This window comes from Acomys minous (assembly GCF_964271855.1).
Source record: "Acomys minous genome assembly, chromosome: 15".
Lineage (NCBI taxonomy): Eukaryota > Metazoa > Chordata > Mammalia > Rodentia > Muridae > Acomys > Acomys minous.
Window position 1 is genome coordinate 99,633,960 of NC_140497.1, and position 27,373 is coordinate 99,661,332.

At 48.9% G+C, this 27,373-nt stretch overlaps 1 protein-coding gene across 2 annotated transcripts; it reads left to right on the forward strand.

Annotated features, from left to right (window-relative positions):
* OS9 (OS9 endoplasmic reticulum lectin) lies at nucleotides 1-26,702 on the forward strand. Of its 2 annotated transcripts, XM_084759608.1 has the most exons (15): nucleotides 1-236; nucleotides 582-758; nucleotides 1,599-1,662; nucleotides 1,768-1,844; nucleotides 2,062-2,160; nucleotides 21,835-22,045; nucleotides 22,144-22,245; nucleotides 22,427-22,524; nucleotides 22,691-22,748; nucleotides 23,285-23,373; nucleotides 23,582-23,854; nucleotides 24,116-24,305; nucleotides 25,193-25,357; nucleotides 25,525-25,634; nucleotides 25,934-26,702. In XM_084759608.1, the coding sequence occupies exons 1-15, from the start codon at nucleotides 75-77 to the stop codon at nucleotides 26,057-26,059; spliced, it is 2,001 nt and encodes a 666-aa protein (XP_084615734.1). In that variant the 5' UTR covers nucleotides 1-74; the 3' UTR covers nucleotides 26,060-26,702. The 2 variants fall into 2 exon arrangements, with proteins under 2 accessions (XP_084615734.1, XP_084615735.1); XM_084759609.1 differs by lacking the exon at nucleotides 25,193-25,357.
* The last annotated feature ends 671 nt before the right edge of the window (nucleotides 26,703-27,373 follow it).

Sequence of the window (27,373 nt, forward strand, 5' to 3'; positions counted from 1 at the left end):
GGCGCTAATGGGCGGGTGAGGCCGCTGCCAGGTTCGGGGCGGAAGGAACATCTCCAGCTAAGACGGAACGAAAGATGGCGGCGGAGACGCTGCTGTCCAGCCTGTTGGGATTGCTATTTGTGGGGCTCTTGGTACCTGCGCGTCTGACGGACGGTGTCGGGAGCCTGAATTTGGAGGAGCTGAGTGAGATGCGTTATGGGATCCAGATCCTGCCGTTACCTGTCATGGGAGGGCAGGTGAGGGGGTGTGGGGGCGAGGGTCCTGTGCAAGAGGAAGGGGCACCCGGTACAGCAAGGGCACCTACGCATCCGGCGCGGGAGGTTAGGGCGATGGGGAAGATAGGTGGTGCTCCTACCGTCGTGCTGGGAATCGCAGGTAGACGCGTCCCCTGGGGACCAGGCACTGGCTCGGGTGGGTCCCAGGTCGCCGGGTGGGGAAGTGTGAGTGCCCTCTCCTCCGCTCGCCCGGCCCCTCGCCCGTCCTGTGGCTTATTCTTTCTTGCACTGGGCACTTCCCCAGGGTCCGAAGAGGGATCCCAGCTTCTGTCTCCCTGCCCCCCTTTCCCTACCCTTCTTTCCCAGAGCCAAGCTTCAGACGTGGTGATTGTGTCTTCAAAGTACAAACAGCGCTACGAGTGCCGCCTACCAGCCGGAGCTATCCATTTCCAGCGCGTGAGGGAGGAGGAGGCACCTGCTTACCAAGGGCCCGGGATTCCCGAGCTGTTGAGCCCCATGAGAGATGCTCCATGCCTGCTGAAGGTGAAGGGAACTGGGTTGGGGTGCTGTGATATCTTGAGAACTGGAGTGGGGGACCGGTGGGAGTTAAGAGGCCATAGGTGTACTAGATGGATTTACAGACACGAACCGGGGGACAGAGCAAAGACTCTTTGCTGAATGTAGGCAAGGGTTAGGATAGTACATTTCAAAATAGGTTAAACCAAGATTAAAGTGAATAAAGAATAGGCGGTGGGCAGGAGGAATGGAGGCCACCTATGAAGTCGCCTCCTTTGTTTTGTTTGGTTTCTCCAGGCAGGGTCTCTCTGTGTAGCCTTGGCTGTCCTGGACTCACTTTGTAGACCAGGCTGGCCTTGAACTGCCTCTGCCTCCCGAGTGCTGGGATTAAAGGCATGCACCACCACAGCTGGCTGAAGTCACCTTTCTGTTGCTCTTTACCTCAGGGTTCCATTGTATTTGAAGAAATTAAATTATTACTTGAACCTGTGGGAGTGTCTATCCCATTGCTTCAGGGATACCATGATTTCTTGTGTTTATGAAGGCCAGGCAAATGGCTCCTGTCTGTGATCCCAGACCAGACTGCACAGCATGGCCCTGTCTCTTCGCTTCCCTGACCCACTCCCACCCCCAGAAAAAAATAATAAAAAAGAATAAAAAGGGCACAGGTGCAAAGCAGTCACACTTCAGACGTGAGTCTCCATCCGTGAAAGGAAAATATCTGTCCCTTCTCACGGAGTCTGGAGAATGCGCAAGGGAACAGAGAGCTGAGAGCTGAAAGACAGGTTATATATTCTGGAGCCAGGAGTGTCTGGTTTCCAAAGGAGACATTTTTCACGCCCCCTTGTTCCTTTTTTCCACTGTCAGACCAAGGACTGGTGGACATACGAATTCTGTTATGGACGCCATATCCAGCAGTACCATATGGAAGGTGACTCGCTCGTACCTTTTCCCTAAGCCTTCACCATCCTCCCAGTCTTCCCTTCCAGACCTCATAACTAGAATAATGTGCTTTATCGTGGGCTTCCCTTTACAGACTCAGAGATCAAAGGTGACGTCCTGTATCTCGGCTACTACCATTCAGCCTTCAACTGGGATGATGAAACAGCCAAGGTGACAGGGGTGTGCGGGTGGAGTGGGGAGGGGCAGGGCACCAGGCTGAGAGCTCGGGCAACCTGAAGGGTCAGACTTAGCTGGTGTGTGCCGTGGAGACCAAGTCCCCTGGGATCTGGATTCCTGTGCTCTCCAGGTTGCTGGGGGTGGGGGGTGCCATCCCTCCTCCTCGTTTCCTTCCTCATGCCCCCTCCCTCCTGCCTCCTGCTCTCTCCAGGCCTCCAAGCAGCATCGGCTGAAACGCTACCACAGCCAGACCTACGGCAATGGGTCTAAATGCGATCTCAATGGGAGGCCCCGAGAGGCCGAAGTTCGGGTGAGTCTTAAAAAGAAAGAAAATGTTCCCTTAATAGCAGACTGCCTTCCAGGGGAGGAAGACAGCTGTGCCATGCAGTCAAGGGTGTCTCTTAGCTGTAGACCAGGGTCTCAGGCCCATAGCTAGCTGCCAGCTTGATGCCACTGTCTGGATTCTCGGGCGTAATTCAATTCTGCATTTCCCATAGGCTACCCTCAGTACTTCTGACCATATTTAGTCTTAACAGCACTTTTCCTTTCTGTCACCTGAGCTGTGGCTGCTAGTGTCACCTGAGCTGTGGCTGCTAGTAGCTGGGAGGAGCATGGATGTATTGGTCTTAACTCTTCCAGTAAAGTGGGAAGCAGACAGGAAGCTCCTACATGGAAGCCCTGATGTAGAAGGGAAGACATGTTCACACGAGAAATGAGTCTGAAGGAAGCCACTAAGTCAGTGTTTTCTCAGCCTTTGACTTGAGACCTCCCCCCCCACACACACACACACACAAGGGCCGCATGTCAGATACTTACATTATAATTCATAACAGTAGAAAAATTACAATTATGAAGTAGTAATGAAGTGATTTTACGGCTGTGAGTCACCACCACACAAGGAACGATATTAAAGGGTTGCAGCATTAGAAGGTTGAGACCCACAGCTAAGGAGTGACGGTGAGAAGGAAAGAGAGAGGTCTAACGCCGGGCTTTGTGGCGCACGCCTTTAATCCCAGTACTCGGGAGGCAGAGACATATGGATCGCTGTGAGTTCGAGGCCAGCCTGGTCTACAAAGTGAGTCCAGGACAGCCAAGGCTACACAGAGAAACCCTGTCTTGAGAGAGAGAGAGAGAGAGAGAGAGAGAGAGAGAGAGAGAGAGAGATGGAGGTGTCTAGTTCTCTTAAAGCCCAGTTATCCTTCTAATTGTCTATTAAAACTCTCTCCATGCTGGGCATGATGACATATGCCTTAAATCCCTGCACTCTGGAGGCAGAGGCAGGTGCAGCTTAAAGCCAAATGCGGTCTACATAGTAAGTTCCAGGACTGTCTCAGAAAACAGAAACCTCTGTTCATCGGGGGGTGGAGGGGGGCTGGGGGGTGGCAGCACATACCCGTAACCTCAGTAAGTTGGGGGGCTGAGGTGGGTGCATTGTGAGCACAAGGCTGTTGTGAGCTACATGGCAATATACCTGTACTAACTGAAATACAAACAAGAGAAAGCCCTGTTGTGTTCTGTGTATGGGACTCTTAATTCTCGCCTGCATCTCAGCCGATGGCCTTTTGTTGTTGTTGTTTTAGTTTTTTTGAGACAGGGTTTGTCTGTTTTAGCCTTGGCTGTCCTGGACTCACTCTGTAGATCAGGCTGGCCTCCAACTCACAGCAATCCACCTGCCTCAGCCTCCCAAGTGCTGGGATTAGAGGTGTGCACCACCACTACCCGACTTAATTCTAATTTTTTAAAAAAAATATCAATTTTATGTAAAATAGTGGGTTTCATTATGACATTTGAAAATATTTTTAAGAGAAACCATTTTAAAGCTTTCTTTAAAAAAATATTTAGGCGTGTGTGTGTGTGTGTCTAAATGAGTTTATATGCACATATGTGTGTGCACAGCTGCCCTCAGAAGCGAGAGGGAATCGGATCCCTGGAACCAGGGGCGCAGGCAGTTGTGAGTCACCCACTGTGGGTCTTGGAAACTGAGCCTGGGTCCTTGCAAGAGCAGTGTGTGCTCTTAGCCACCAGGCCAGGCCTCCAGCCACTCATGACATCCCATACATGTGTATCTTTGTTTATGTCAGCCCCCACCACTCCGGAGACATATTCTGACGGTAAAGCCAATAGGATTTACTGTTGGGTTGGACATGGGGCAAGTTAAGAATGATCATATTGAGCCTGGTGGTGGTGGTGGCGGCGGCGCACGCCTTTAATCCCAGCACTTGGGAGGCAGAGGCAGACGGATTGCTGTGAGTTCGAGGCCAGCCTGGTCTACAAAGTTAGTCCAGGACCGCCAGGGCTACACAGAGAAACCCTGTCTTGAAAAACCCAACGAAACAAGAATGAACATGCCCGTTGTGGCTTCAGTGGCTGCAAATGACAGAATTGTCCTTGCCTACAGTGCAAAGGTTTAAAGCAGGAAGGTGGGTTGGCTCTGTGCAGATGAAGTCGAAATGCCTGTCAGACGTCCCTCTGGTGATCTTCTTCAGTTGGCAGTTAGCTCTGTGATTCAAGAATGAAATCTAGGCTGGTGATAAAAATACTCCTCGTGTTTCTGTCGCAGTAGCCTTGTCCTCCTGCCCGGAACAGCGTAACGTCCCGTGAATGGCCAGCTGTCTCCTCATTCAGTTATACTCAAACGATACCTTGTGCGGACGGACGCACAGACACAGGTCCCTTTCATCCTGGGAAAGCATTTATGTCCCTCAGAGTCTGTGTCAGAAAGTGGCCATGGGGTGGCTCACTCCCGTAACCCCAGCACTCAGGAGTCTGAGGCGGGAATGACTGCCAGGCTGGGGCCAGCCTGGGCTCCATAGTGAGTTCGAGGCCATCCTGGGTACAGAATGAGTCTGTCTCAAAAACAAGCAAGCAAGAGCACGTGTCATTACCTGAAATGATCTTATTTAATATCTGCCTCCGTCCAACTCCACTAACAAGAGGCCAGGAAGGACGGAAGGGCAGCGTCAGTCCTGTTTCTTGCTGATCCTCAGCTCCTGGAATAATGCCCCGTACCAAGTAGACGCCCAGTTATTCACTCAGTGAGTAAAATGAACGACAACCTTTTCAAATGTCAACTTCTGTGCTGGCCGTGGTGGCGCATGCCTTTAATCCCAGCACTTGGGAGGCAGAGGCAGGTGGATCGCTGTGAGTTCGAGGCCAGCCAGGTCTACAAAGCCAGTCTACACAGAGAAACCCAATCTTGAAAAACCAAACAAACAAACAAAAAAAAAAACAAAAAACAAATGTCAGCTTCTTCTTTTTCTGAGACAGGGTCTTTGTGTAGCTCTGGCTGTCCCAGAACTCTTTATGTAGACCAGGCTAAACTCACACAGATTTGCCTCTCAAGTGCTGGGATTAAAGGTATGCACCAGCATCCCGGGCCTCAAATCTTCCTTTGTTGACTCACCCAGAAAGTCACTTGTGTTTCCTCAGTGCTCCATAAGCAGAGAGCCGCATCCATGTGTGAGATCTACCGTCACACTTCACTGGACTCCGGCGTTTAGTTGTGCAGCATCCCCATGCACCCCAACACACGCCCTGTGCCTTGGAGTAGAAAGGTGACTGAGCCTTAGTCTGGCCCATGGGGACAGGTGTTCAGGGAAGGAGGACCAGCGTCATTCCAGATGAGGTGCACACCACGGGACACCACGGGGAGAGAAAGTGACCTGATACCTGAGGGAAGTTTGGCCCAGCAGGTGCAGAGGGGCAGGAGAGAGGAAGAAGAGAAGGCACGGTGGGTGGAAGGGGCGGTCAAGCTCAGAAGAAGGCTTGGAAGTGAAGAGGCGAGGGTGCGATCCGGGACCTGCGTCACAGGGATGGGAAGGGTTAAGCGTAAGAAAAGGACGTAGGAGATGGAAGTGGGCAGCTGCTGGGCCCGGACCCAAGCTGTGAGGAGCCCACACCAGATAGTGGGGAGTCAGTGCAGTGTAAAGAGGGTGCCGGCATGTTCACAGGTTTACAGCTGGCTTTGGAGGCTCACTCTGGCTTACTCCCAGTGACTGAGGCATCAGCCGGGTCATCCAGAGGAGAAGCGAAGGTGACTGAAGGGTGAAGAGTAAGCTTGCAGAGAGCGGTTTAGAGAGAGAGTGTGAGAGGAAAGATTTGCGAATGATTCTTGGGTAGATAGATGGTAGAGAGAGGAAGGAGCTCGGTGTCGAAAATGGTGAGTTGGGTTTTCCAGGTACTTTTAGTGACTCCGGGAGCCGAGAGAGACCATACCCCAGCCAGAGGCTTATCCTCAATTGTTGAAGTCATGTGTGTGGAGAAAATACTTCAATGAAAGTGTATAGTTGAGAAAGTCGGATAGAAGCTGAGCATGGGAACTCATGCCTGTAATGCCAGCACCTGGGAGGCTGAGGCAGGAGGATGAAGAATTGGAGACCAGCCTGGGACAGACCTTTGAGGAAGCCATCATGGCATTCTAGAAAGCACGTAGAAAGGGGACTTTCCTAAGGGGCCACAGAGGCGTTACTGTGACGTAGGATCCAGGAAGGACAGGGCCATGGTGTTGACTGCGTCTAAACTTTCAAAGAAGAGGAAGACTGGGGGCTGGAGAGATGGCTCAGTGGTTAAGAGCACTAACTGCTCTGCCAGAGGTCATGAGTTCAATTCCCAGCAACCACATGGTGGCTCACAGCCATCTATAATGTGATCTGATACCCTCCTCTGGCCTGCAGATGTACATGCAGGCAGAGCACTGTATACATAATAATAAATAAATCTGACAGAAAGAAAAAAAGAAGAAGACTGAAAACTGCTGCAGGTGGTCACAGGCAATTTGGTAAGGACCAGGCCATCACACAGTAGGAAGAAGGGAGTGGGTTCTTGATCCGTGGTCACCCCGACCATCACTGCAGTACAGTGGGGGTCATTATGATCTCTCCGTGAGCAGTGTCAGCGGCGTGTCTACACTATGGAGTGAGACTATCTCAAGCAATGAAATAATAATAAAAAAGTAGACTCAGTGGAGCTCAAGACCAAGTTAGCAATATGGGATTAAATGAATTTAGATCCCTCTCTCAGGCATTTACAGGTATTTATGATTCCAGCAATGTCACAGATTTGTTTTTTCTTTATTGTGACAAGCCTCAGATACAGAGAAGTCTGCTTCTGAGAGAATCCATGTTGCTCTTTTGCCACATTTGCTTTGAGTCTGCTTCATTGTTGCCGTTGCTTTAGCCTTGGAACTGGTGTTTGAAATAGGGCCTTTCTATATAGCCAACCAAGCCTGGCTGAGACTTGTGATCCTCCTCATCTGCCTCCTGGATGCTGTGATTATAGGCATGCACCTCTACACCCACTCTATTTCTGTTTTAAAAAGGGAATTAATGGGCGTGGTGGCGCACCCCTTTAATCCTAGCACTTGGGAGGCAGAGGCAGGCAGATCACTGTGAGTTCGAGGCCAGCCTGGTCTACAAAGAGAGCTCAGAACAGCCAAGGCTACACAGAGAAACCCTGTCTTGAAAAACTAAAAAGAAAATAAAAATGAGGGGGCTAAGATGCTAAAACACAACTAAAGCCTGACCTCTCACTACCTCCTTTCTTGGTTCTAGAAACCACAACCATTATCTTGGCCTTTTCTTTGTATTTTAAATATAAATACATATATCATAGAAAGTATACATTGTTGGGGTTTGCTTTGTTTTTGTTTTTGGGACAGGATGTTGTCTAGCTCAGACTGGTTTTCAACTTACTATATAGCTGAGCCTGGCATTGAATTAAGATTTATTTATTATTTTATGAACCAGCAAGCCAGAAGAGGGCACCAGATCTCATTATAGATGGTTGTGAGCCACTATGTGGTTGCTGGGAATTGAACTCAGGACCTTTAGGAGAGCACCTAGTCCTCTTAACCTCTGAGCTTTCTCTCCAGCAACCTGGCCTTGAATTCTTAGCACCCTGCCTCCACCTCCCACTGTTGGGGTCACATGCCTGTACTGCCACTCCTGACTGTATACATTGTTTCATTTGTGGTGGAGTGCCCTGAGTTCACGGTCAGGACCACAAAAAGTAAAAGAAAGTATCCAGGAGTGACAGTGCATGCCTGTCAATCTAGTACCCAGGACACTGAGTCAGGAGGGTTTGAGTTCAAGGACAGACTACTTAGCAAAAAACAAACAAACAAACAAACAAAACAAAAACGGGAAAAAAAATCCTCCAGTACACTACTTTGCTTTTTTGCTGATGTCCTTCTCATTCTGGAAGGTGACACACAGCTTTAGCCTGTGACTGTGAGAGCTCACCGCACTGCACTGCAGCACACCTGCAGAGAAGCAGTTTCAGTTCTTCTGTTTGGTTTTGAGTATGTTTTGAGTCTCAGCATGTATCCCTGGCTGTCCTAGACTCTGTAGACCAGGCTAGCTGTGTACTCATGGAGATCCGCCTGCTTCTGCCTCCCACATGCTCAGATTAAAGGCGGCTCCACCACATTTAGTTTGCTTTCTTACACACAGCACAGCGTGGGTCACTGGCAACGTGCAGGATCCCTAGAGAAACAAGGGGAAGCAGAGCCTTGCGCTGTGGGAGCGCAGGTTTTACTCATTACGGCCACTGCCCCATTCGGTGACGGATCTTTTGGACACAGAGGCAGCTTTGCTTTCTTATTTTTTAATGTGGGAAAGAATTCATACCACCTAAGTTACCGTCCTCACGCTCAGGTGTGCAGCGTGGTAGCAGAAACACACCTCCACAAGGGGTAATTAATTCCCTGTCTCTCCCTTCCCAGCTCCCTTCTGCTTTCTCTGTGTGGATATTGCCAGTCCTGGGTACCTTGTGAGTCTTAGTTAGGGTTCCTATTGCTGGGATGAAACACCACTGGAGAGGAAAGCAATGTGGAGAGGAAAGGGTTTATTTGGCTCACATTTCCACATCACTGTTCATCATCGAAGGACCTCGGGACAGGAACTCAAACAGACAGGAACCTGGAGGCGGGAGCTGAAGCAGAAGCCACAGAGGGGTGCTGCCTACTGGCTTGTCACCCATGGATTGCTCAGCCTGCTTTCTTTCTTTTGGAGGGGGTTGTTATTTTTGTTTGTTTGGTTTTGTTTTGTTTTGTTTTGTTGAGACTCACTTTGTAGACCGGGCTGGCCTCGAACTCACAGAGATCCACCTGCCTCTGCCTCCCGAGTGCTGGGATTAAAAGCAAGCGCCACCACTGCCTAGCAAAACATGTAGTCCTTTTGCCTCCATTTCCTTCACCAAATCCTACAGGCGTGCACCACCGCAACCAGCCCTCTTTGTTTCTTGGCATAGTCTCACTATGTAGTTGAGCTGGCCGTGAGTTCATGATGCTCCTGCCTCATCCGACTGCATGCTGGTTTCCAGGCGTGTCCGCCACACCTAAATGTCTTTCATTTCTGTCAGCTGCAGGTTCTTGTGCACGTTTTTAAGTTGACTCAGGACTATGTAGCCTTGGAGGGCCTGGGACTCACTATGTAACCAGGCTAGCCTCAGACACACAGGAGAGCTAACTGCCCCAGTCTCTTGGGTGCTGGCATTAAAGGTGTGTATTCCTACACCTGGCCTGGGTTCCTTTTTGACCCTCACACATTTCATTTTTTCTTACGGCTCTGAAGTAATAGAGCCAGTGCTAGTGGGCACTCTTTACTTATTATTCCTGAATTAATATTTTTATAGATGTGTGTGTGTTGTATGTGTGTACATGTTTGTGTGTGTGTGTGTATGCATGTGCACAGAGGTCAGAGGTTGATGTTAGGTTTCTTCCTCTACCACTGCATACCTTAGTCTTTTGAGACAGGGTCTCACCATGAACTTGGAGCTCATCAATCAGGCCAGGCGGAGCTTGAGCTCCAGAAATCCACCTGTCTCAGCCTCCCAGGGCTGGGCTCGCACATGTGTGCTGCTGTTGCCAGCTTTTTTTTTTTAAAGAATGTATTTGTTTATTTTTTAATATTTATTTATTATTTGTTCAGTATTCTGTCTGCACACCAGAGGAGGGCACCAGATCTCATTATAGATGGTTGTGAGCCACCATGTGGTTGCTGGGAATTGAACTAAGGACCTTTGGGAAAACAGCCAGTGCTCTTAACCTCTGAGCCATCTCTCCGGCCCAACTCTTTACGTGGGAGTTGGGAGTATGCACTCAGTTACTCATGTTTGCACAGCAAGCACCTGAGCCGTCTCCCCAGCTCTTTCCTGACTCTGTTAGGTTTACTTGTCTTGTTTTATGTGTATGAGTGTTTTGCATGTGTGTATATGTACCATGTGATTGCCCAGTAAGACAAAGGTACTGGAGCCAGCACATGGGTGCTAGGACAAAGTCCAGGTCTGCAGACCAAACAAACGCCATGTCCCTCTGCTCCTGTTTCTGCTGTCAAGGCTTTGCTCTTGCTTGTAAATGCCCTTTCACACTGTTCCTGGTTGGCTGGTCATTTTTATGACAGATGATACGGAATTTTTCATATCTATCTCTCACAGTCATTAACATGATCATGTGTGTTATTTTTTCATCTTTGATTCATTTATATAGTGAGTTGTTATATTCTAAAGCTCTTTGTTTATTCATTATATTTCTGTAGTAATGTACAGTCATAGTGATGTTTAAATACACATAGAGGGGCAGGCATGGTGGCGCACACCTGTAATCCCAGCACTCAGGAGGCAGAGGCAGGTAGATCACTGTGAGTTCAAGGCCAGCCTGGTCTACATTGAAGTCCAGGACAGCTAAGGCTGTTTCATAAAAATAGCTAGTATTGATAGATAGATAGATAGATAGATAGATAGATAGATAGATAGATAGAAGATTGTACACACTTATGGGTACCATGTGATGCTTCAGGATACACATACTGAATGCTGTTTAAATCATGAAAGACCTATCTGTCTCTTTAAAATTTATCATTTCTTTATGGTGACACATTCAAAATTCTTTCTTTGAGCCACTATTTTTAATTTTAATTTAATTTTATTTTATTTTATTTATTTTTGTTTTGTTTTGTTTTTCAAGACAAAGTTTCTCTGTGTAGCCTTGGCTGTCCTAGATTTGCCTTGTAGAGCAGGCTGGCCTCGAACCCAAAGTGATCCGCTTGCCTCTGCCTTCTGAGTGCTGGGATTAAAGGCGTGCGCCACCATGCCCAGCAATTTTTTTTTTTTTTGAGACAGGATCTCTCTGTGTAGCCTTGGCTGTCCTGGACTCACTATATATACCAGGCTGGCCTCAAACTCACAGTGATCCATCTGCCTCTGCCTCCCAAGGGGCTGGGATTTAAGGCATGTGCCACCACGCCCGGCCCTTATTCATTTTTTAAAAAAGATTTATTTTGTTATTTTTAGGTGTGTGTATGTGTGTGTGCACGCGCATGCATTGTGGGTACCCTCAGAGGTCAAAGATCGGAGGTATTGGATCCCCCCTAGAGCTACAGGTCTCTGTGAGCTGCCCAGTGTGGGTGTTGGGATTAGAACTCAGGTCTTCAGGAAGAACAGCAAGTCCCCTTGCCTACTGAGCCATCTCTCCAGCTCTCTATTTTATTCTTTAATAGTGTTTTGGTTTTTTTTTTTTTTTTTTTTTTTTGCTTTTTGTTTTTTGTTCGGTTTTTTGGTTTTTCAAGACAGGATTTCTCTGTGTAGCCCTGGCTGTCCTGGACTCAATTTGTAGACCAGGCTAGCCTGAAACGCACAGAGATCCGCCTGCCTCTGCCTCCTGAGTGCTGGGATCACAAGGCGTCCACCGCTGTACCCGGCCTTTACTAGTGTTTTAAGCTGATGTGTGCTCATTGTCCATGGTGCGTTTCATAAGGACATTACTGTACATATGATGTAATGTACTTTAAACTCATTCACCCCATTTCCTGCTCCCCCTCCTTCCACACCCATCTTCTATAGTTAGTTGGCTTTGTCCCCCTTACATACTTTTGTAGAGGAATTTTAATTCAAAACATGGCTGCTCTTTCAAGAGATCACAGACAAAGATCTAGGTCTGTGTGGTCAGACTGGAATACACACACACCTTTAATCCAGGAGACACAGGCAAACAGATCTGAGTTCAAGGCCAAGGCCAGCCTGGTATAGAGCAAGTATCAGGTAAAGAAAAGCTTAGGTCCAGGTGGGATAGTACAGGCTTTTTTTTTTTTTTAAGATTTATTTATTTAAAAAAAAAAATATTTATTTATTATTATGTGTACAGCTGTCTGCCTGCATGTACACCTGCCGGCCAGAAGAGGGCATCAGATCACATTATAGATGGTTGTGAGCCACCATGTGGTTGCTGGGGATTGAACTCAGGACCTCGGGCAGAGCAGTCAGTGCTCTTGACCACTGAACTATCTCTCCAGCCCCCTAGTACAGGCCTTTAATCCCAAATGGAAGTAAAGTTTGTAGAAGGAAGCACCCATGTTTGAAAATGATGTCTGAAAAGGTGACGAATCAGAGAAGATTTGACAGACTAGATACGCCCAACTCACAGGAGAAGAGAGAAGGGAAGCTACTTAAGGCGCAATGCAGAGGGAGAGCAGGCAGTGATACCGGGTCAGTAATGGAGAGACAGGCTGCAGGGAGAGAACGCAGGTGAAGATGGAACGAGCCAGAGAATGAGAAGGAACCAGAAGTTTAGAGCAGATTCCTGGAGTTAGTTTGAGGCCAAGCAAAGTAATTCAGAGGCTACGGGAAACGCCAGATTAAGTAAGTCAGCTGGGAGAGGAGTTTGAGCCAGAACAGCGGAGTTGAACCGGCCCAGAGCTCAGAAAGAGTTAGAAAAGGTGAGCTTATTATGTAGTAAGTCTCAGAGGCTGAAAAAATGTTTGGCCTAGGTTAGATTGATGGAGGCTAGAAGCTTCCGGACTAGGCTGAGGTTAGCAGACAGAGTAGTAATCCTCCCAGACAATAACTGAAACAGGCAAATAAAAGTTTCTTTTACAGTTTCACTTCTACTTTCATGTTGTGTATACATGTGTGTGAGCTCGTATATCTATATAAAATCCGAGATCCACAAATAAGGTGTCTCCTCACAAGTAGGACAGTGACTATGACACACCATAACTTTGTCCTTTTATAGCTGAAAAACTAATTCAATTGTGCGTGTATAAAACACTTTCTCTTTATCGATTCCTCTGGGGTTTTGGACACCTGAGCTTTCCCCATGACTTAGCTATTGTGAGTAGAGCTGAAATCGGTATTGGTCTCTAAGTGTCTCAGTGTAATGTTGGCTTGGAATCCTCCTAAATGCTCAGAAGTGCTTTCGTCGATCAGCTGATGAATGTATTTTTTTATTTATATATTTTGTTTTGTTTTGTTGAGATACGGTCTCAGTATATACCCTGAGGGGTTCAGAACTCACTCTATAGGCCAAGCTAGCTTCGCCTCCTGAGTACTGGGGCTCGAGGCATGTGCTGCCACCCCTGACAGTTTTTCGTGTTAGAGGAGCTTCTATTCTGACTTCCTCAGAGATGGTCGACATTCACACTAGGGGTGTGTGAAGGTTCTCTTGTGTCCACATCCTCGCAGCATCTCATGTTGTTTGCTTTCCTGTGGCCGTCATTCTGAGTAGGGTCAGGGACCCCAGTGTAGCTTTATTTGCGTCTCTCTAAGGCTGGTGAGGTTGGTGTTTTTTCATGTTTATTGGCCATTTGTACCTTACTTTTTGCTAACGGTCCACCCATTAGCCCCTTTATATTATCTATCTATCTATCTATCTATCTATCTATCTATCTATCTATCTATCTATTTAAAGATTTATTTATTTATTATGCCTGCACGTACACCTGCAGGCCAGAAGAGGGCATCAGATCACATTATAGATGGTTGTGAGCCACCATGTGTTGCTGGGAATTGAACTGAGGACCTCTGGGAAGAGCAGCCAGTGCTCTTAACCTCTGAGCCATCTCTCCAGCCCCTCTTGTTAGTTCTTGGCCAGCCTGGTCTACGTAATTTGTTCCAGGCCAGCCTAGGCTACATAGTGGAACTCTGTCTCAAAATAAGAAAAGAGAAGCAAATGTAGTACATGGCCACTGTCCCTGTTGCCTGCTGCACGGTGGGACCACAGAGCCCGGTTCTTCTGACTGTACAACAGTGTCCTGACGCTGGTAACCATGCTAACATGCTCACCTCTGTAAAATTCAGTTACAGAGTTGGTTTTTAAAAAAAAAAAAAAAAACACCACATGAGTGAGATCATGAAGTACCTGTCTTTATGTGTCTGGGTTTTGTTTTGGTTTTTTTAATACTTAGGAGAATGACTCGAGTCCATTCACAATGTTACAAGCAACAAGATTTTATCCTCTTATGGCAAGATAGTGTTCTGTTGTACAATTAAGCCACATTGTGTGATTGATATATATACACACACACATCTTCTTCTATGGATGTATGGATGTGCATGTATTTGTAAAGGTCCATTTGGGTGTCATGAGAGAATTCTATCTTTCTGCACCATTTTTTTAAGTTTTTTTTTCAAAGTATTATTTTATTTTATTTTATTTACATTGGTGTCCTGCCCCCACGTATGTCTGCGTGAAGGTGTCAGATCCCCTGGAACTGGAATTGCAGACAGTTGTGAATTGCCATGTGGGTGCTAGGATTTCAACCTTTGGAAGAACAGCCAGTGCTCTTAACCACAGAGCCATTTCTTCAGTCCCCTTATTTTTATGTTTAACGTATAGTCTTTAGCTTGCATGTATGTCTGTGTACCTTGTGTGCCTGGTACCTGACTAGCAGCAAGTCCTGACTCTCGTGCACGCTGTGGCAGAGGACCTGGGTTTGGATCCCAGCTAGCAACTATGGAGTTCCAGGAGACATGATGCCCTCTTCTGACCTCTCCCTGTGGCTGACTCCCCCAGCTCAGTCCCCTACTTCCTCTTCTAACTCCTCCTCCCCTGTCTGGCAGGAAGTCCAGCCCTATTCTCTCCCCTGCTTAGTGATTGGCTGTAAGCTGCTTTATTGGCATATCAGGGGACAATTGGGGAACGGTGTTTACACAACTTTGAGACAGGAGATTCTTTTTTTTTTTTTTTTAAGATTTATTTATTATGTAGATAGTGCTCTGCATCTGTATACACCTGCAGGCCAGAAGAGGGCATTATATCACATTATAGGTGGTTGTGGGCCTCCATGTGGTTGCTGGGAATTGAACTCAGGGCCTATGGAAGAGCAGACAGTGCTCTGAGCCATCTCTCCAGCCCCGAGACAGGAGATTCTTAAGACAACCAAATATTGCAACCAAATATGGGGTAGGGAGGGTACAGAAATTAGCTTTTCAAGTACAAAATAACTTTATGCCTACACAGGGTTTCTCTGTGTAGCCTTGGCTGTAAACCAGGCTGGCCTTGAACTCTGAGATCTACCTGTTTAACAAATGCTGGGGTTACAGGCCTGCACCACCGCATCTGGTTTAGCAATTGATTTTATGATTTATTTATTTATTATGTATATAGAGCTCTCCCTGCATGTACATCTGCACACCAAAAGAGGGCGCCAGATCTCATTATAGATGGTTGTGAGCCACCATGTGGTTGCTGGGACTTGAACTCAGGACCTCTGGAAGAGCAACCAGTGCTCTTAACCTCTGAACCATTTCTCTTATTTATTTATTTATTTATTTATTTATTTGAGACAAATCTCCTGTAGCTCAGGCTGGCCTCAAACTGTATAACTGAGGATGACCTTGAATGCCTAATTCTCCTACATTCACCTCCCAAGTGTGTGATTACAGGCATGAACCACCGTGCCCTGTTCATGTGGTCCTGGGAAGCAAACGTGGGAGTTTTGTGTGTGCTTGGCAAGCAGTCTGCCTCCTGTGGTACTTCAGCAACCCACATTAGCATGTTTTCACATCAGTCACACAGCAGCCTTAGTTTTAATTTGTTGCAGAATCTCCATACTTCTTTCCATAATGGCTGCAGTATCTTACCTCGCTGCCTCGCCAGCTGTTGCTGTCTTCTCTTTCTGTTAAAACCATTACATCAGGAGTGAGGTGATATCTCACTGTGGTTTCAGTTTGCATTTCCCTGATAACTAGAGATGATCAGCATTAAAAAATAAATAAATAAACTTGCTGGCCCTTTGTCTTTTGTGAAGTAGTTAATGTAGTCTGTTGCCTCCTTTTCCTTCTTTTTTAGTTCAAAGATGCTGCCTCGTTTGTTGCTCATGTTTAACCACAGTTCTGTCACTCTCGCTATTGATTGGTGTGAGATTCCTGTATATTCTGGATATTAATCCCTTGACAGATGTCAGGTTTGCAGACACTTTCTCCTGAGGGTTGTCTTTTCACTGTTTAAAAAAATGATTACATCTTATTCATTGTGTGTGTGGATATGCGTGTGCCACTATTACATCTTAGTCACTGTGTGTGTGCATATGTGTGTGCCACATGTGGAGATCAGAGCACAACTTGTGAGAGTCAGTTCTCTTCTGCTACTCGGTGGACCCCCAGGGATTGAACTCAGGTTGTCAGGCTTGCTGTAAGTGTCCCCTGGGGTGAACACTGGCTCCTCCTCACTCTGCTTACCTTTAGCATGCAGAAGCTTTAGTCTGACGTCATGGTGCATTTTCATTTTCGTAGATGCCTATTAAGTACCCTAATATGTTAATTGACTTTTATACAATTTTCATGAGTAAATTGGTCTTTGACTTTCTTTCTTTCTTTTTTTTTTTTTTGTAGCATCATTATTTTATTTTGGTATCAACATACAGTAACTTCATGAACTCTCTTCAGGAGCATGCTTAATTTTTTAAAAAGCTAATTAATTGATTAATTTAGTATGTGTGTGGGTGTGGAGGACAGCTCTCAGGAGTTGGCTCTTGTCCACCTTCTTCAGTCTCCCGCCCTCTTCTCTCTGTCTGTCCTGCTCTCTCTTCGTGTGTGTGTGTGTGTGTGTGTGTCTGCTGCTTTGCTGCTACTCCAGGCTGCCTCCTGTTGAACCATTTCCCCAGTCCGAGTGTCGCCCCCACCCCCCACCCCTGCCGCCTTTTGTTTTATTCTCTGGAACAATTTGCTAAGATAGATATTCTTTCTTTCTTTCTTTTTTGTTTTTTTTTTCAAGACGAGGTTCTTTATGTAGCCCTGGATGTCCTAGAACTCACTCTGTAGACCACCTCAAATTCAGAGAGATCCACCTTCCTCTGCCTCCCAAGTGCAGGAATTAAAGGTGGTGCATCACCACCATCCTGTAAGAAATTCTGGGGGTTGAAGGGACACCTTAGTGGTTAGGAGCACTGACTGCTCTTCCAGAGGCCCTGAGTTCAATACCCAACACCCACGTGGTGGCTCACAGCCCTCTGTAATGAGATCCGATGCCCTCTGTTGGCTGCCCTTTTCATCCCAAGTGCTGACATCACTTCTCTTTTATACATTTCTATATTTGTCTTTGTTAGCCTAAGAACCCTGTTTTAGTTTTGTTTATTCTCTCTATTGTCCATTTACTATTACATTAACATCTTCATTATTTATCTATTTCATATTTTTTCCTCTGTATTTATTCTGGTTTCTTCTTAGCATCTTGGGTTTTGTTTAGTTTTTGCCTTTTGAGACAGAATCTCACTCTGTGGTCCAGGCTTTGACTTTATAGCAATTCTTCTGCCTTTGCATCCCAAGTACTAAGATTATAGGTCGTTAGCTACCACTCTGGCTCAATTAGTTTTTTTCGTTGTTTGTTGTTTGTTGCTTTTTGGTTTTTTGAGACAGGGTTTTTCTGTGTAGCCTTGGCTGTCCTGAACTCACTTTGTAGACCAGGCTGGCCTCAAACTCACAGCCATCCACCTGCCTCTGCCTCCCAAGTGCTGGGATTAAAGGGGGTGCGCCACCACGCCTGGCTCAACCCACTGACTCTTAAAATGTGCTTATAAGCATTTATCCGCGAGCTCTTTCCAAATCAGTACATAAAAAGCTCCGGCTCCTTTAGAGAAGCTGTTTGCCTGGTCCACATCTGCGCCATTGTTTATCTAAGTGGCTCCTGTAGATGGGTGTGCAGGTTGTCTTAAATCTTTTATTAGTGTGGCGGTGCCGCAGGCCCGGTACCTGCAGAGTGTTTGCAGAGTGCATTCCTGGAAGTAGACTCACTTTGGATCCGCACTGCCAATCACCCTACTTAGGAACACCGCTCGCCTCCCAGTGTGGGAGAATGCCAGTCTCCTTATAGCCCTGCCAGCCTGGTGTATTTTTAAACTTTTGGAATTTGACTAATCCTTGGCTATGCATCAGATAAAGAGCTCATTCTTAGGATGGTTTTATTTTGCATTCTTCTTAAGAAAAAAAAATGTGTAAGCTCACTGGTCTTTAAGACTCTCTTGTTATCCCAACACTTAGGAGGCAGAGGCAGGAAGATCACTGGGTGTTTGAGACCATCCTGCTTTAAATGTGGAGCTCCAGGACAGCCAGGGCTGCATTGCGAGGCACTGCTTCAAAACAACAACAACAAAAAGATTCTCTTGTTCCCTTTACACTTTTTTCATTTGGGTTTTTTTTTTTTTTAAGATTAATTAATTTGTATTCAATGTTCTGCCTGCATGTACACTTGCACACCAGAAGAGGGCACCAGATATCATTATAGGTAGTTGTGAGCCACCATGTGGTTACTGGGAATTGAACACAGGACCTCTGAAAGAGCAGACAGTGCTCTTAACCTCTGAGCCATCTCTCCAGCCCTCATTTTGGTTTTTTGAAACAGGATCTGTCATCCCTGGCTGTCCTGGAACTTACTCTGTAAACCAGGCTGGCCTCCAACTTACCTCTGCCTCCCAAGTGCTGGGATTAAAGGTGTGCCCTTAGACGTTTTGTATGTTCAATGTGAGCATTAATCCTTTTGGCAAGAATCCTGCCTGTAACTTGTTTACAACACCAACAGTATGCTGTGTGACACTGTAGACTCCAGGTTTGCCATGGTAACGTTTATGGGGGTGTTCTTGGCCGAACAGTACTTGTTCCCTTGCTGTCTGCATCGTCCTTCTTGTAGGTTCGCATATAAGTGGCCAAAGGACTGACTCATGGTCTATGCTGACCTGTAATGGTCCTTCCTGCCTACCACCTTTGAACTTCCCAGCTGTCCCTGTGCCATTCTGTTTATAAAATCATGCTAACCTCGGAAAAGTAATTTAAAAAAAAAATCAGGGCTGTGAGATGGTTCTGTGGCTAAATGTTCTTGTTGCCAAAACTGACAGCCTTGGTTCAATTCCCCAATCAGGCTGTCCTCTGACCTGCACACACACACACACACACATATGCAAGCATGCACACACACACACACACACATACGCAAGCATGCACACACACACACACACACATGCAAGCACGCACACACACCCATACAACATCATGATTATGCACACACAGTAAATGAATGTTTAAAAACTCAACTAAAAGAATAATTTAAAGACAAATTGTAAAAAGTCTTAGGTTTTCCATACTCTCAAGACCATGTGTGATCAGAACATTTTATTCTTTGACATTTTCTAGAATTAATCTGTAAAGTCATGGCCTAGGATTGCGGTTCTGCGTGTTGTTTTGAAGCAGGGTTTCACTACACAGCTCTGGCTGGTGTCAAGTTCACAATAGTCCTTCTGCGTCATCCTCCCGAGTACTGGGGTTACAAATGTAATCCCACACTTACACAGCTCCTGATTAATTATCTTTACTAATTCTGGGAGAATTTAAATTTTCTACCTCAACTTCTAGTTTTATTTTTGTTTGGTTTGTTTGGTTTGGTTTTTCGAGACAAGGTCTCTCTGTGTTAAGCCTTGGCTGTCCTGTTCAACTAGTTTTAGTAAGTTCTTTTGGGGAGATGTATTTTCACTTCATCTCATTTTTCAGATTAACATACAGCTATTCACTGTATAGCTATCATCTTTTGTTTTGGTTTGGTTTTTGAGACAAGATCTCATGTTGCTCAAGCCCTGTTCACACTTAGCCACAGAGGGGAAGATGCCCGCCTCCACCTCCCGGGTCAGGCACTAGGCGCTGGCTTCTGCGTCTCTCCACCCCTCCCAGTCACACCGGCTGCTCTGTAGCGGCGCAGGCAGTAGTGCGCTAGCCCGGTCAGCTCTTCTGTGGCTTCCAGGGGTTTGAACACACAGTCTCACAGTTCTCTCATCTGCCCCGTGGGAAACCCCGCTCCATCTTCCTGCCTTTTTATTGTAAAGAGTCTACTTTCCTTTTTTTTTTTTTTCCTTTATGTACCCACAAGTTAGAGTAAACTAATTTCTATTCTTGGGGGTTGTGCTTTGTCTTGTTTAGCATATTTGTCTATCTTTTAGCTGGTGTTTTGAGGCAGGCTGGCTTTGAAATCTGGAGCCTCTTGTCCCTCATCCTGAGTGTTGGGTTCTCAGGTGTGCAAGCCCAAACCTGACTATACCTGAATTCCTTCCTTCCTTCCAAGGCAGTGTATTCTAGGCCGCCCTGTCTCTACAGCTAGTACACATGTGTGTGTTGTCTCTCCACCAGGACTGTGCCCCCGACCTCCGCCATGACAGAAGATTTTGACTTATGTATTCCCTGTAACTGCCTAGGTGTGACCTGACTTGGCTTGTTTTCAGTGTTTTATTAATTTATTTTTGAAGCAGGATTTCTCTGTGTAGCCCTGTCTGGCCTGGAACTCATTCTGTAGACCAGGCTGGCCTTAAATTTACAGAGATCCTCCTGCCTCTGCCTCCCAAGTGGTAAAATTAAAAGCCTGCACCAAATACTTTTTTTTTTTTTTGATTTTTCGAGACAGGGTTTCTCTGTGTAGCCTTGGCTGTCCTGGACTTGCTTTGTAGACCAGGCTGGTCTTGAAGTCACAGCAATCCGTCTGCCTCTGCCTCCTGAGTGCTGGGATTAAAGGCGTGCGCCACCAGGCCCTGCTCTGGAAGGCTTTAGGCAAAGTTTTGGGAGTTTTGTCTCTCCATGCTGGGATTGAACACACAACCTTGTGCATGCCAGCCAGGTGCTCTACCAGAAGCTACATGCCACCCTGCCTAACCTTCTAAGCTCTAACCTTTTCCCAAAGTAGCTGCTCCATTTTCCAGTTCCACCAGTGTCTGTGAAGTTTTCTGTATTCTGGGCAGTGCTTGGTCTTGCCTTCCTCACCACAGCCCTTGCAGTGAGTGAGGTGGAGGGAGCGGATTTCCTTGTGGTTTTGACAGGCATGTCCTCAAGAGAGTTAGGGTTAGCATTTCTCTTCCTTAGACAAGATCTGTTCGGCTCTTTTCACATTTTAAAATTGGGTTATTTATCGTTTTATTTTTAGAGTGACAGCATCTTGCACTGTAGCCCAGGCTGGCCTTGAACTAGCTATGTAACCCAAGCTGGCCTTGAACCCTAGATTTTCCTCCTTCAGGCTCCCTAGTGCCAGGATCATAGCTACCAGCCCACACAGTGCTGTGTCTACGCTCACTGGTTTGACTAGTTTGTTTTTTAATCTGTAGTCCAGACCGGGCCTGAATTTCCAGCCATCATCCTGCGTTAGCCTCCTGAGTGGTAGACGACAGGTTTGCCCCCACCACGCTTAGACATGTTTAAAGAAAGGAGTGTGCATGTCATCCTTGCTCAGGGGCCACACGAGGCCCGTGTCACCCCAGTCTTAGTATGTGAGCCACTGAGCCGAGTGTCATTTTCTATTATTGGGAGTGAGGGCGCAAGGCATGGCGCACACACGGGTGTCAGAGGACAGTTCGTGGGACTTAGTTCTCCCCTTCCTCCTCGTGGGACGCTGGGGATCAGATTCAAGTCATTAGGCTTGGTGGCAAGCAGCTTTACCTTTACCCGGGCCACCTCACTAGCCCCAGCACGCCACATTTACACAGAACAAGGAAGTGGTTGACCACCTGTCTAGAGTTGCCTAACTTCCCCTCCGTGGTCAGCCGAGCATGAGTCTCAACAGCATCATCTCATACGTTCTCACATCTCGGGCCACAAAGTGGGGGTGCCAGTGCTGTCCTGGCAGGATCTATGTGACAACCAAACAACTGAATCTTTCCAGCATGTTACATGCAGTGTACCCCGTGACTGATGTAACAAAGGAGGTGGTTTGGTGGTTCTCACAGGCGGCTCTTCCTTCCTGCCCCGACAGTTCCTATGTGACGAGGGCGCGGGTATCTCTGGGGACTACATTGACCGCGTAGATGAGCCCTTGTCATGTTCCTACGTCCTGACCATTCGGACCTCTCGGCTCTGCCCCCACCCCCTCCTCCGGCCCCCCGCCAGCGCTGCCCCACAGGCCATTCTCTGTCACCCAGCCCTGCAGCCTGATGAGTACATGGCCTACCTCCAGAGGCAAGCCGGTGAGTACATCAGAGAGCGAGGTCACGGTGGGGAAGGGGATGGGCAGGGCTGTGTCAGATCAGGTCCCTATCCGGCTTGCATACTGTTTTTCTGGTAGACTCAAAGCAGCATGAAGAGAAGACCACAGAGGACATTCAAGGCACAGACCAGCTAGTGTGGGGTGAGACCAAGTCGGCTGGCACAGCCCCAGGCAAAGAAGGTAAGGTGTGATTTGGGCCATTCTGTGAAAAGCCACCACCACTTTCCTATCCCAGTCTTGCTGTCCTGTGCAGACAGGCGTGGGTGGACTCTTAACCCATTAGCCCTGTAAGAGGGAGTTTACCCCGCCTCCTCTGCCTCCTCCTCCCTCCCCTCCGTTCACACTCCCCTCTGTTCCCCAGATGTCAGCCCAGCCAAGGAAGATAAGGAATCAGAGTTCTGGAAGATGCTTCGTGAGCCAGAGGAACAGGCTGCGGGAGGAGAGGAGGCACAGGCGGGGGTGAGATCCGGCCTCTCGGCTGCCGCCCTGATAAGCCTGGATCAGGCTCTGGGATGGGTAGGGTTCCTCGAGCCAAGGTCCACGAGGTGACATTTGTCTGTCTACGGATGGGAGCGTGGAGGGCAGAGCGGCCCTTCATGCTGAGTCTGCCCTTTCTCCTCCTCAGGAGCAGGACCTGATCCCTGAGGCTGCAGCAGACCCAGCAGCGCCCGGCCCTCCTGATGGTTAGTCATCCCTCCGTCCCCTCCCTGTTTTCCACAGTGCCAAGAAATGAAACCAGATTCTTGCACAGCTCTACCTCTAAGTCACCCAGGCGCCTGGCCCCAGCGCGCTCACTTTACTGCTGCCTTCACAGCTTACTCCCTGACTCCCCTGCGATGTAATGTAATGTAATGTCAGGTTGCCCACCTGTAAAGTGTGAGTGTGGGGGAGGGAAATGGAACAGGATCTGCACTCCACAGAAGAACGCCTAGAACTGGGAAGCTGCTAAGTAGCTATAGAAAGCAGAACGCAGCGAAAAGCGGCCTTAGCCCTGAGCACCTCCTCTGCGGTCCTGAAAGCCAGAGATCTGCTCCCACCAAACAAGCTAGCGTGCTCTGTCACCCACGTGCCTGCTGTGAGCCCATCTGAGGACCAAGCTCCCTCAAGGGGTTTGCTTGCCTTCTCCCTGAGGCAGAGACTGGTTCTCGCCCCTCTCTTCAGGCACCAAGAGAGGACTTAAAATGTAAAAGGCCCCTACCGCTCTCTCTTTCCATCTCAGATTTTCAGAACAGTGTGCGGGCCAAAATCATCCAAAGCCCTGCAGACTTGATTCGATTGATAGAGGAGTTGAAAGGTGGGGCAAAAAAGGTATGGCCCTGTTCAAGGACGGGTGGGGCCCGCCTCCGCCCCATGAGCATCTGAAGAGATATTTACATGGCACATATTAGCCCCAGTAGAGCGCGATCCTGTGCCTGGCTCCCATCCTGCCCCCCCCCCACTACTATGTCCTGCCACTCTTTAGTTTCCCCCCCCACATATTACAATGGCTCCATCTCCTCCTCAATGCCTGACCCAGGGGAAGCCGGGAACAGGTCAGGAGCAGCCTGGAGAGGATGCCACAGAGGCCCCTGAGGGGGAAGCAGAGGTGAAGGAAAAGGGTGACGAGCCTCAGGGTCTTGTGGAAGAAGAGGACAGTGACGATGAGGAGGATGAAGATGAGGATGAGCAGCAATTACTTGGAGAGTTCGAGAAGGAGCTGGAGGGCATGTTGCTTCCCTCAGACCGAGAGCGGCTCCGCTCAGAGGTTAAGGCCGGCATGGAGCGAGAGCTGGAGAACATTATCCAGGAGGTGAGCCACTCGCTGTGTCAGTGGCTGCCACGCCCGCCTGTGCCAGTGGCCACTCACTGTGTCAGTGGCTGCCACGCCCACCTGTGCCAGTGGCCACTCACTGTGTCAGTGCCACCTGCCTGTGTCAGTGGCACAGGACAGGGTCTCCCAACGTAGTGGCTGTTTCCTTAACTAAAAGGAAGAGAGTTGGCTCTCCTATAGAGCATGCTCAGCGTCTCTGTCTTCCAGACCCTTAACTGCCGCCTTCTCTGGGCCTTCCAGACAGAGAAGGAGCTGGACGCAGAAGGGCTGAGGAAGGTGTCGGAGCGGGAGCAGGCCATATTGGCTCTCACGTCCACTGTCGACAAACTCATCAAGAGGCTGCAAGAAAGCCAGACCCCAGAGCCTGTGCAGAGACACAAGAGAAGGAGAGCCGCCCCCCAAAAGCCTCCCCCATCACCACACCCCACAGGTGAGAACCATCCCCGAGAGTGGCCATCTTGCTCCCAGAGGGTACAGCCTGCAGAGAGCGCTTTTCTCTTCCACCTTCGAGAACACTGTTCTCAGTGCCAGCTTCTTCCTCCGCTGTCCCCTCTGTGTGGGCACCTCAGAGCCATCCTTCTAGAAGAGCCTGCCTTGCTCTCTATGCCTACTGCCTGCATTCTGTCTGGCATATGGGCAGAAACTAAATGCCCATGACCTAGGAACTGAAAAGCACTCACTCACTCATCCATGAAGAAGGTGCTCTATGCCCGCCTCCCTGTGGGTGGGGGATGGGTAAAAGGAGACACACAGTTCGGGGGTTTCCTTAGTGAAACATGGTGGGAGGGAGACAGTAACAGGCCCCCTCTGCACCAAGAAAGGCTCCAGCAGTCGCTGTGACTAGGCCAGTCTATTGGCATAAGGCACCTGCCACCAGCCTGGACACACATCAGCTGTTCCTTCTCCCTGTGCTCATATCATGGAATTCTGCTGCTATGAAGAGATAAGGCATTCCAGCTTCAAGCCTTCCATCTGCCTTTTTGGTAAACACTGAGAGGATGTTAAGCCTCAGCATGCTGAAAACTGAGCCAGCCTTTCTAACCTGCTCCTTAAAGCAAAACCTTTGCAGGTGCGGGTGGCCTGGCCTGGCTTTCAGAAAACAGCTGTTTCCTGTAGAAATTGGGAAAGCTGCAGGGTGGGAAGGTCCGGGCTGCCCTTGGAGAAGGGCATGTTTGTGAACCCTGGATCTCAGATCCCATACCGGAGAGGTAGAGTATCTACCCAAGGCAGCCGGTGCCTTAGAGTGAGGAGACCCCACAGCCCTGCGCCCTGGAGTCACGGCTCTGCTTTGTGTCTCCCTGTGTCTTCCCCTCTAAGAGGAAGAGCCTGAGCACAGAGTCCGGGTTCGAGTCACCAAGCTCCGTCATGGAGGCCCCAATCAGGATCTGACTGTCCTGGAGATGAACCGGGAAAACCCACAGCTGAAACAGATCGAGGGGCTGGTGAAAGAAGTGCTGGAGAGGGAGGGGCTCACGGCGGAAGGTGGGCCCTGAGGGGCGGAGCTTAGAGCTGTCGGAAGGGCTTGCCAGCAGGAGTGGCAGGGCTGGGTCAAGGTGGACTGGAGACCTCCTCAGCTTGGGACCTGGAGGGCAGGGGACCCTCTGTCGCTCTCAGCCATCCCCTCCTCACCACCCTTTTGCTCCTTCCAGGCAAGATTGAGATCAAAATTGTGCGACCCGGAGCGGAAGGTAATGAGGACACACGTTGGCTGACTGATGAGGACACAAAAAACCTTAAGGAGATTTTCTTCAATATCTTGGTGAGACATCCCACCCCAAGTCTTGGGTCCCAAGCACATGCCACCGTGGTGTGGAAATCAGGGCTAGTTGCATCAGCCGTCCGTTGCCATCCATCCTGACATTTGTAGAACCTTGTCCCAAGTGAAACTAAACCTCAGCTGCTAGGCCCCTCCCCCCCCTCCCCCCACATACCCACTGCCTGCCCCGTCTCAAAGCCTCTCTAGAACCTACGGTGCGAGTTTTGCCTTGGCTACAAGGCAGCATTTCTAGCTCAACCCTCAACACCCCCACCCCACCCCACCCCACCCTTTCCTCGCAGGTGCAGGGAACAGAAGAGGCCAATAAAGAGCGCCAGCGACAGAAAGACCTGGAGAGCAATTACCGCCGTGTGTGGGGCTCTCCGGGTGGTGAGGACACTGGGGACCTGGATGAGTTTGACTTCTGAAGCCAGCACTACCTACCAGACCCTGCAAGGGTTTCAGCGTCTTCCCTGCTGCCTCTGCCTCCCTCCCTCCTGCCCTGGGGCCCTGGAGGCAAAGGGCAGATTGGAGCTTAGCTCTGGACTTCAGGGGCCTAGCCCAGTGGGGGTGTGAGAGTGTGTGTGGGGGGGGGGCCCAAGAGGAGAGCTCTTGCAGCTCCATCGAGCCACCTCACGACCTCAGCCAGGCCTACCTATGGGCTCCACTCCCCAAACATGCTTTTCTTTGCCCCTCTGGTGTTTCCTGTCCCCTAACATCCTAGCTTTTACCCACTGCCCTCAGAGACTTGAGATCTTGTGAGTGGGGCATGGTGGGAAAAGCAGGAGGGCTGAGCAGTCTTATCAGACACCACGACAGCAGACACACCCCCCCCCCCCCAAGTCCACCTCACCCTACCCTACCCCTCGATGCCCCGCTTGCCCCTGGGAGCCCTGCCCCCCCCTTGGAATTCCTTTCTGCTCCTGTTGTCCCATTTTCAGTGCTTCTGAGTCACCAGGAATGGGCAAGCTCACGTATTGCCTCACTCACTGTCCCAGCAAAGGGGAGGATACGGAGCCACCCACCATGTTTCTCAGCAATCAGGTTTCTAAATAAACAACTGGACCATCAGCCCGTAGGCCTTTGTGGGGAGGGGTTTCGGGGGAGGGAGCACGTTCTCTGATGCTGCTTGCCATATACTCCCCAGAAAGTGTCGGTGTGCCTGGAGTACAGGCGTCGAGGGGGCGGCTGAACCAGGCCCACCAGCATGGAGAGAGGGTTGCTGGTCCCTGCTTGGTAAACTGAGCAGGTGCTGATGGAGACCCGAGTGTCACAGTCTTCACAGAGGACAGCAGTCATCTTACAGTGTCCCAGCTCTGCAGGGCTGAGCGTTTGGAGGTGCTGCCCTGGAGGACCCTAAAAGCTTGACTAAGCCACAGGGCCTTTGATCCCCTCTCTCATCCTCCACTCCTTTCCCTTATTTCTAGGAAAGATCTTGCCAAACCAGGGAGCCAACCTAGGGCCTCAAATGTGCTCAGAGAGCGAGCACAGTACCACTAAGCTGTGTCCAGTTGCCTCCCTTGGGCAGGAGCAATTCCTTCCCAGTCCTCTCCCTCTTGACATCCTTAAAGTGAAAAGTGTACCACAGAGACCCTCCCGCACCCACCCAGGGCGTACTCCAGATTCCACTGGCTGGACACGGTGTGTGTGTGTGTGCGCGCACTTGCTCACATCCGTGTCCACTCCCCACCCACAGCCATGACAGAGATAGTTGTTTCCCACGTGCCAGCTACATAGTATTG

Excerpts from the sequence above, each read along its gene's own strand:
- OS9 (XM_084759608.1), top strand. The coding sequence starts at position 75 with ATGGCGGCGGAGACGCTGCTGTCCAGCCTGTTGGGATTGCTATTTGTG. Across the intron at positions 25,358-25,524 it reads GGAGGGGCTCACGGCGGAAG|GCAAGATTGAGATCAAAATT; the intron begins GTGGGCCCTGAG and ends TGCTCCTTCCAG. Across the intron at positions 25,635-25,933 it reads AGATTTTCTTCAATATCTTG|GTGCAGGGAACAGAAGAGGC; the intron begins GTGAGACATCCC and ends CTTTCCTCGCAG.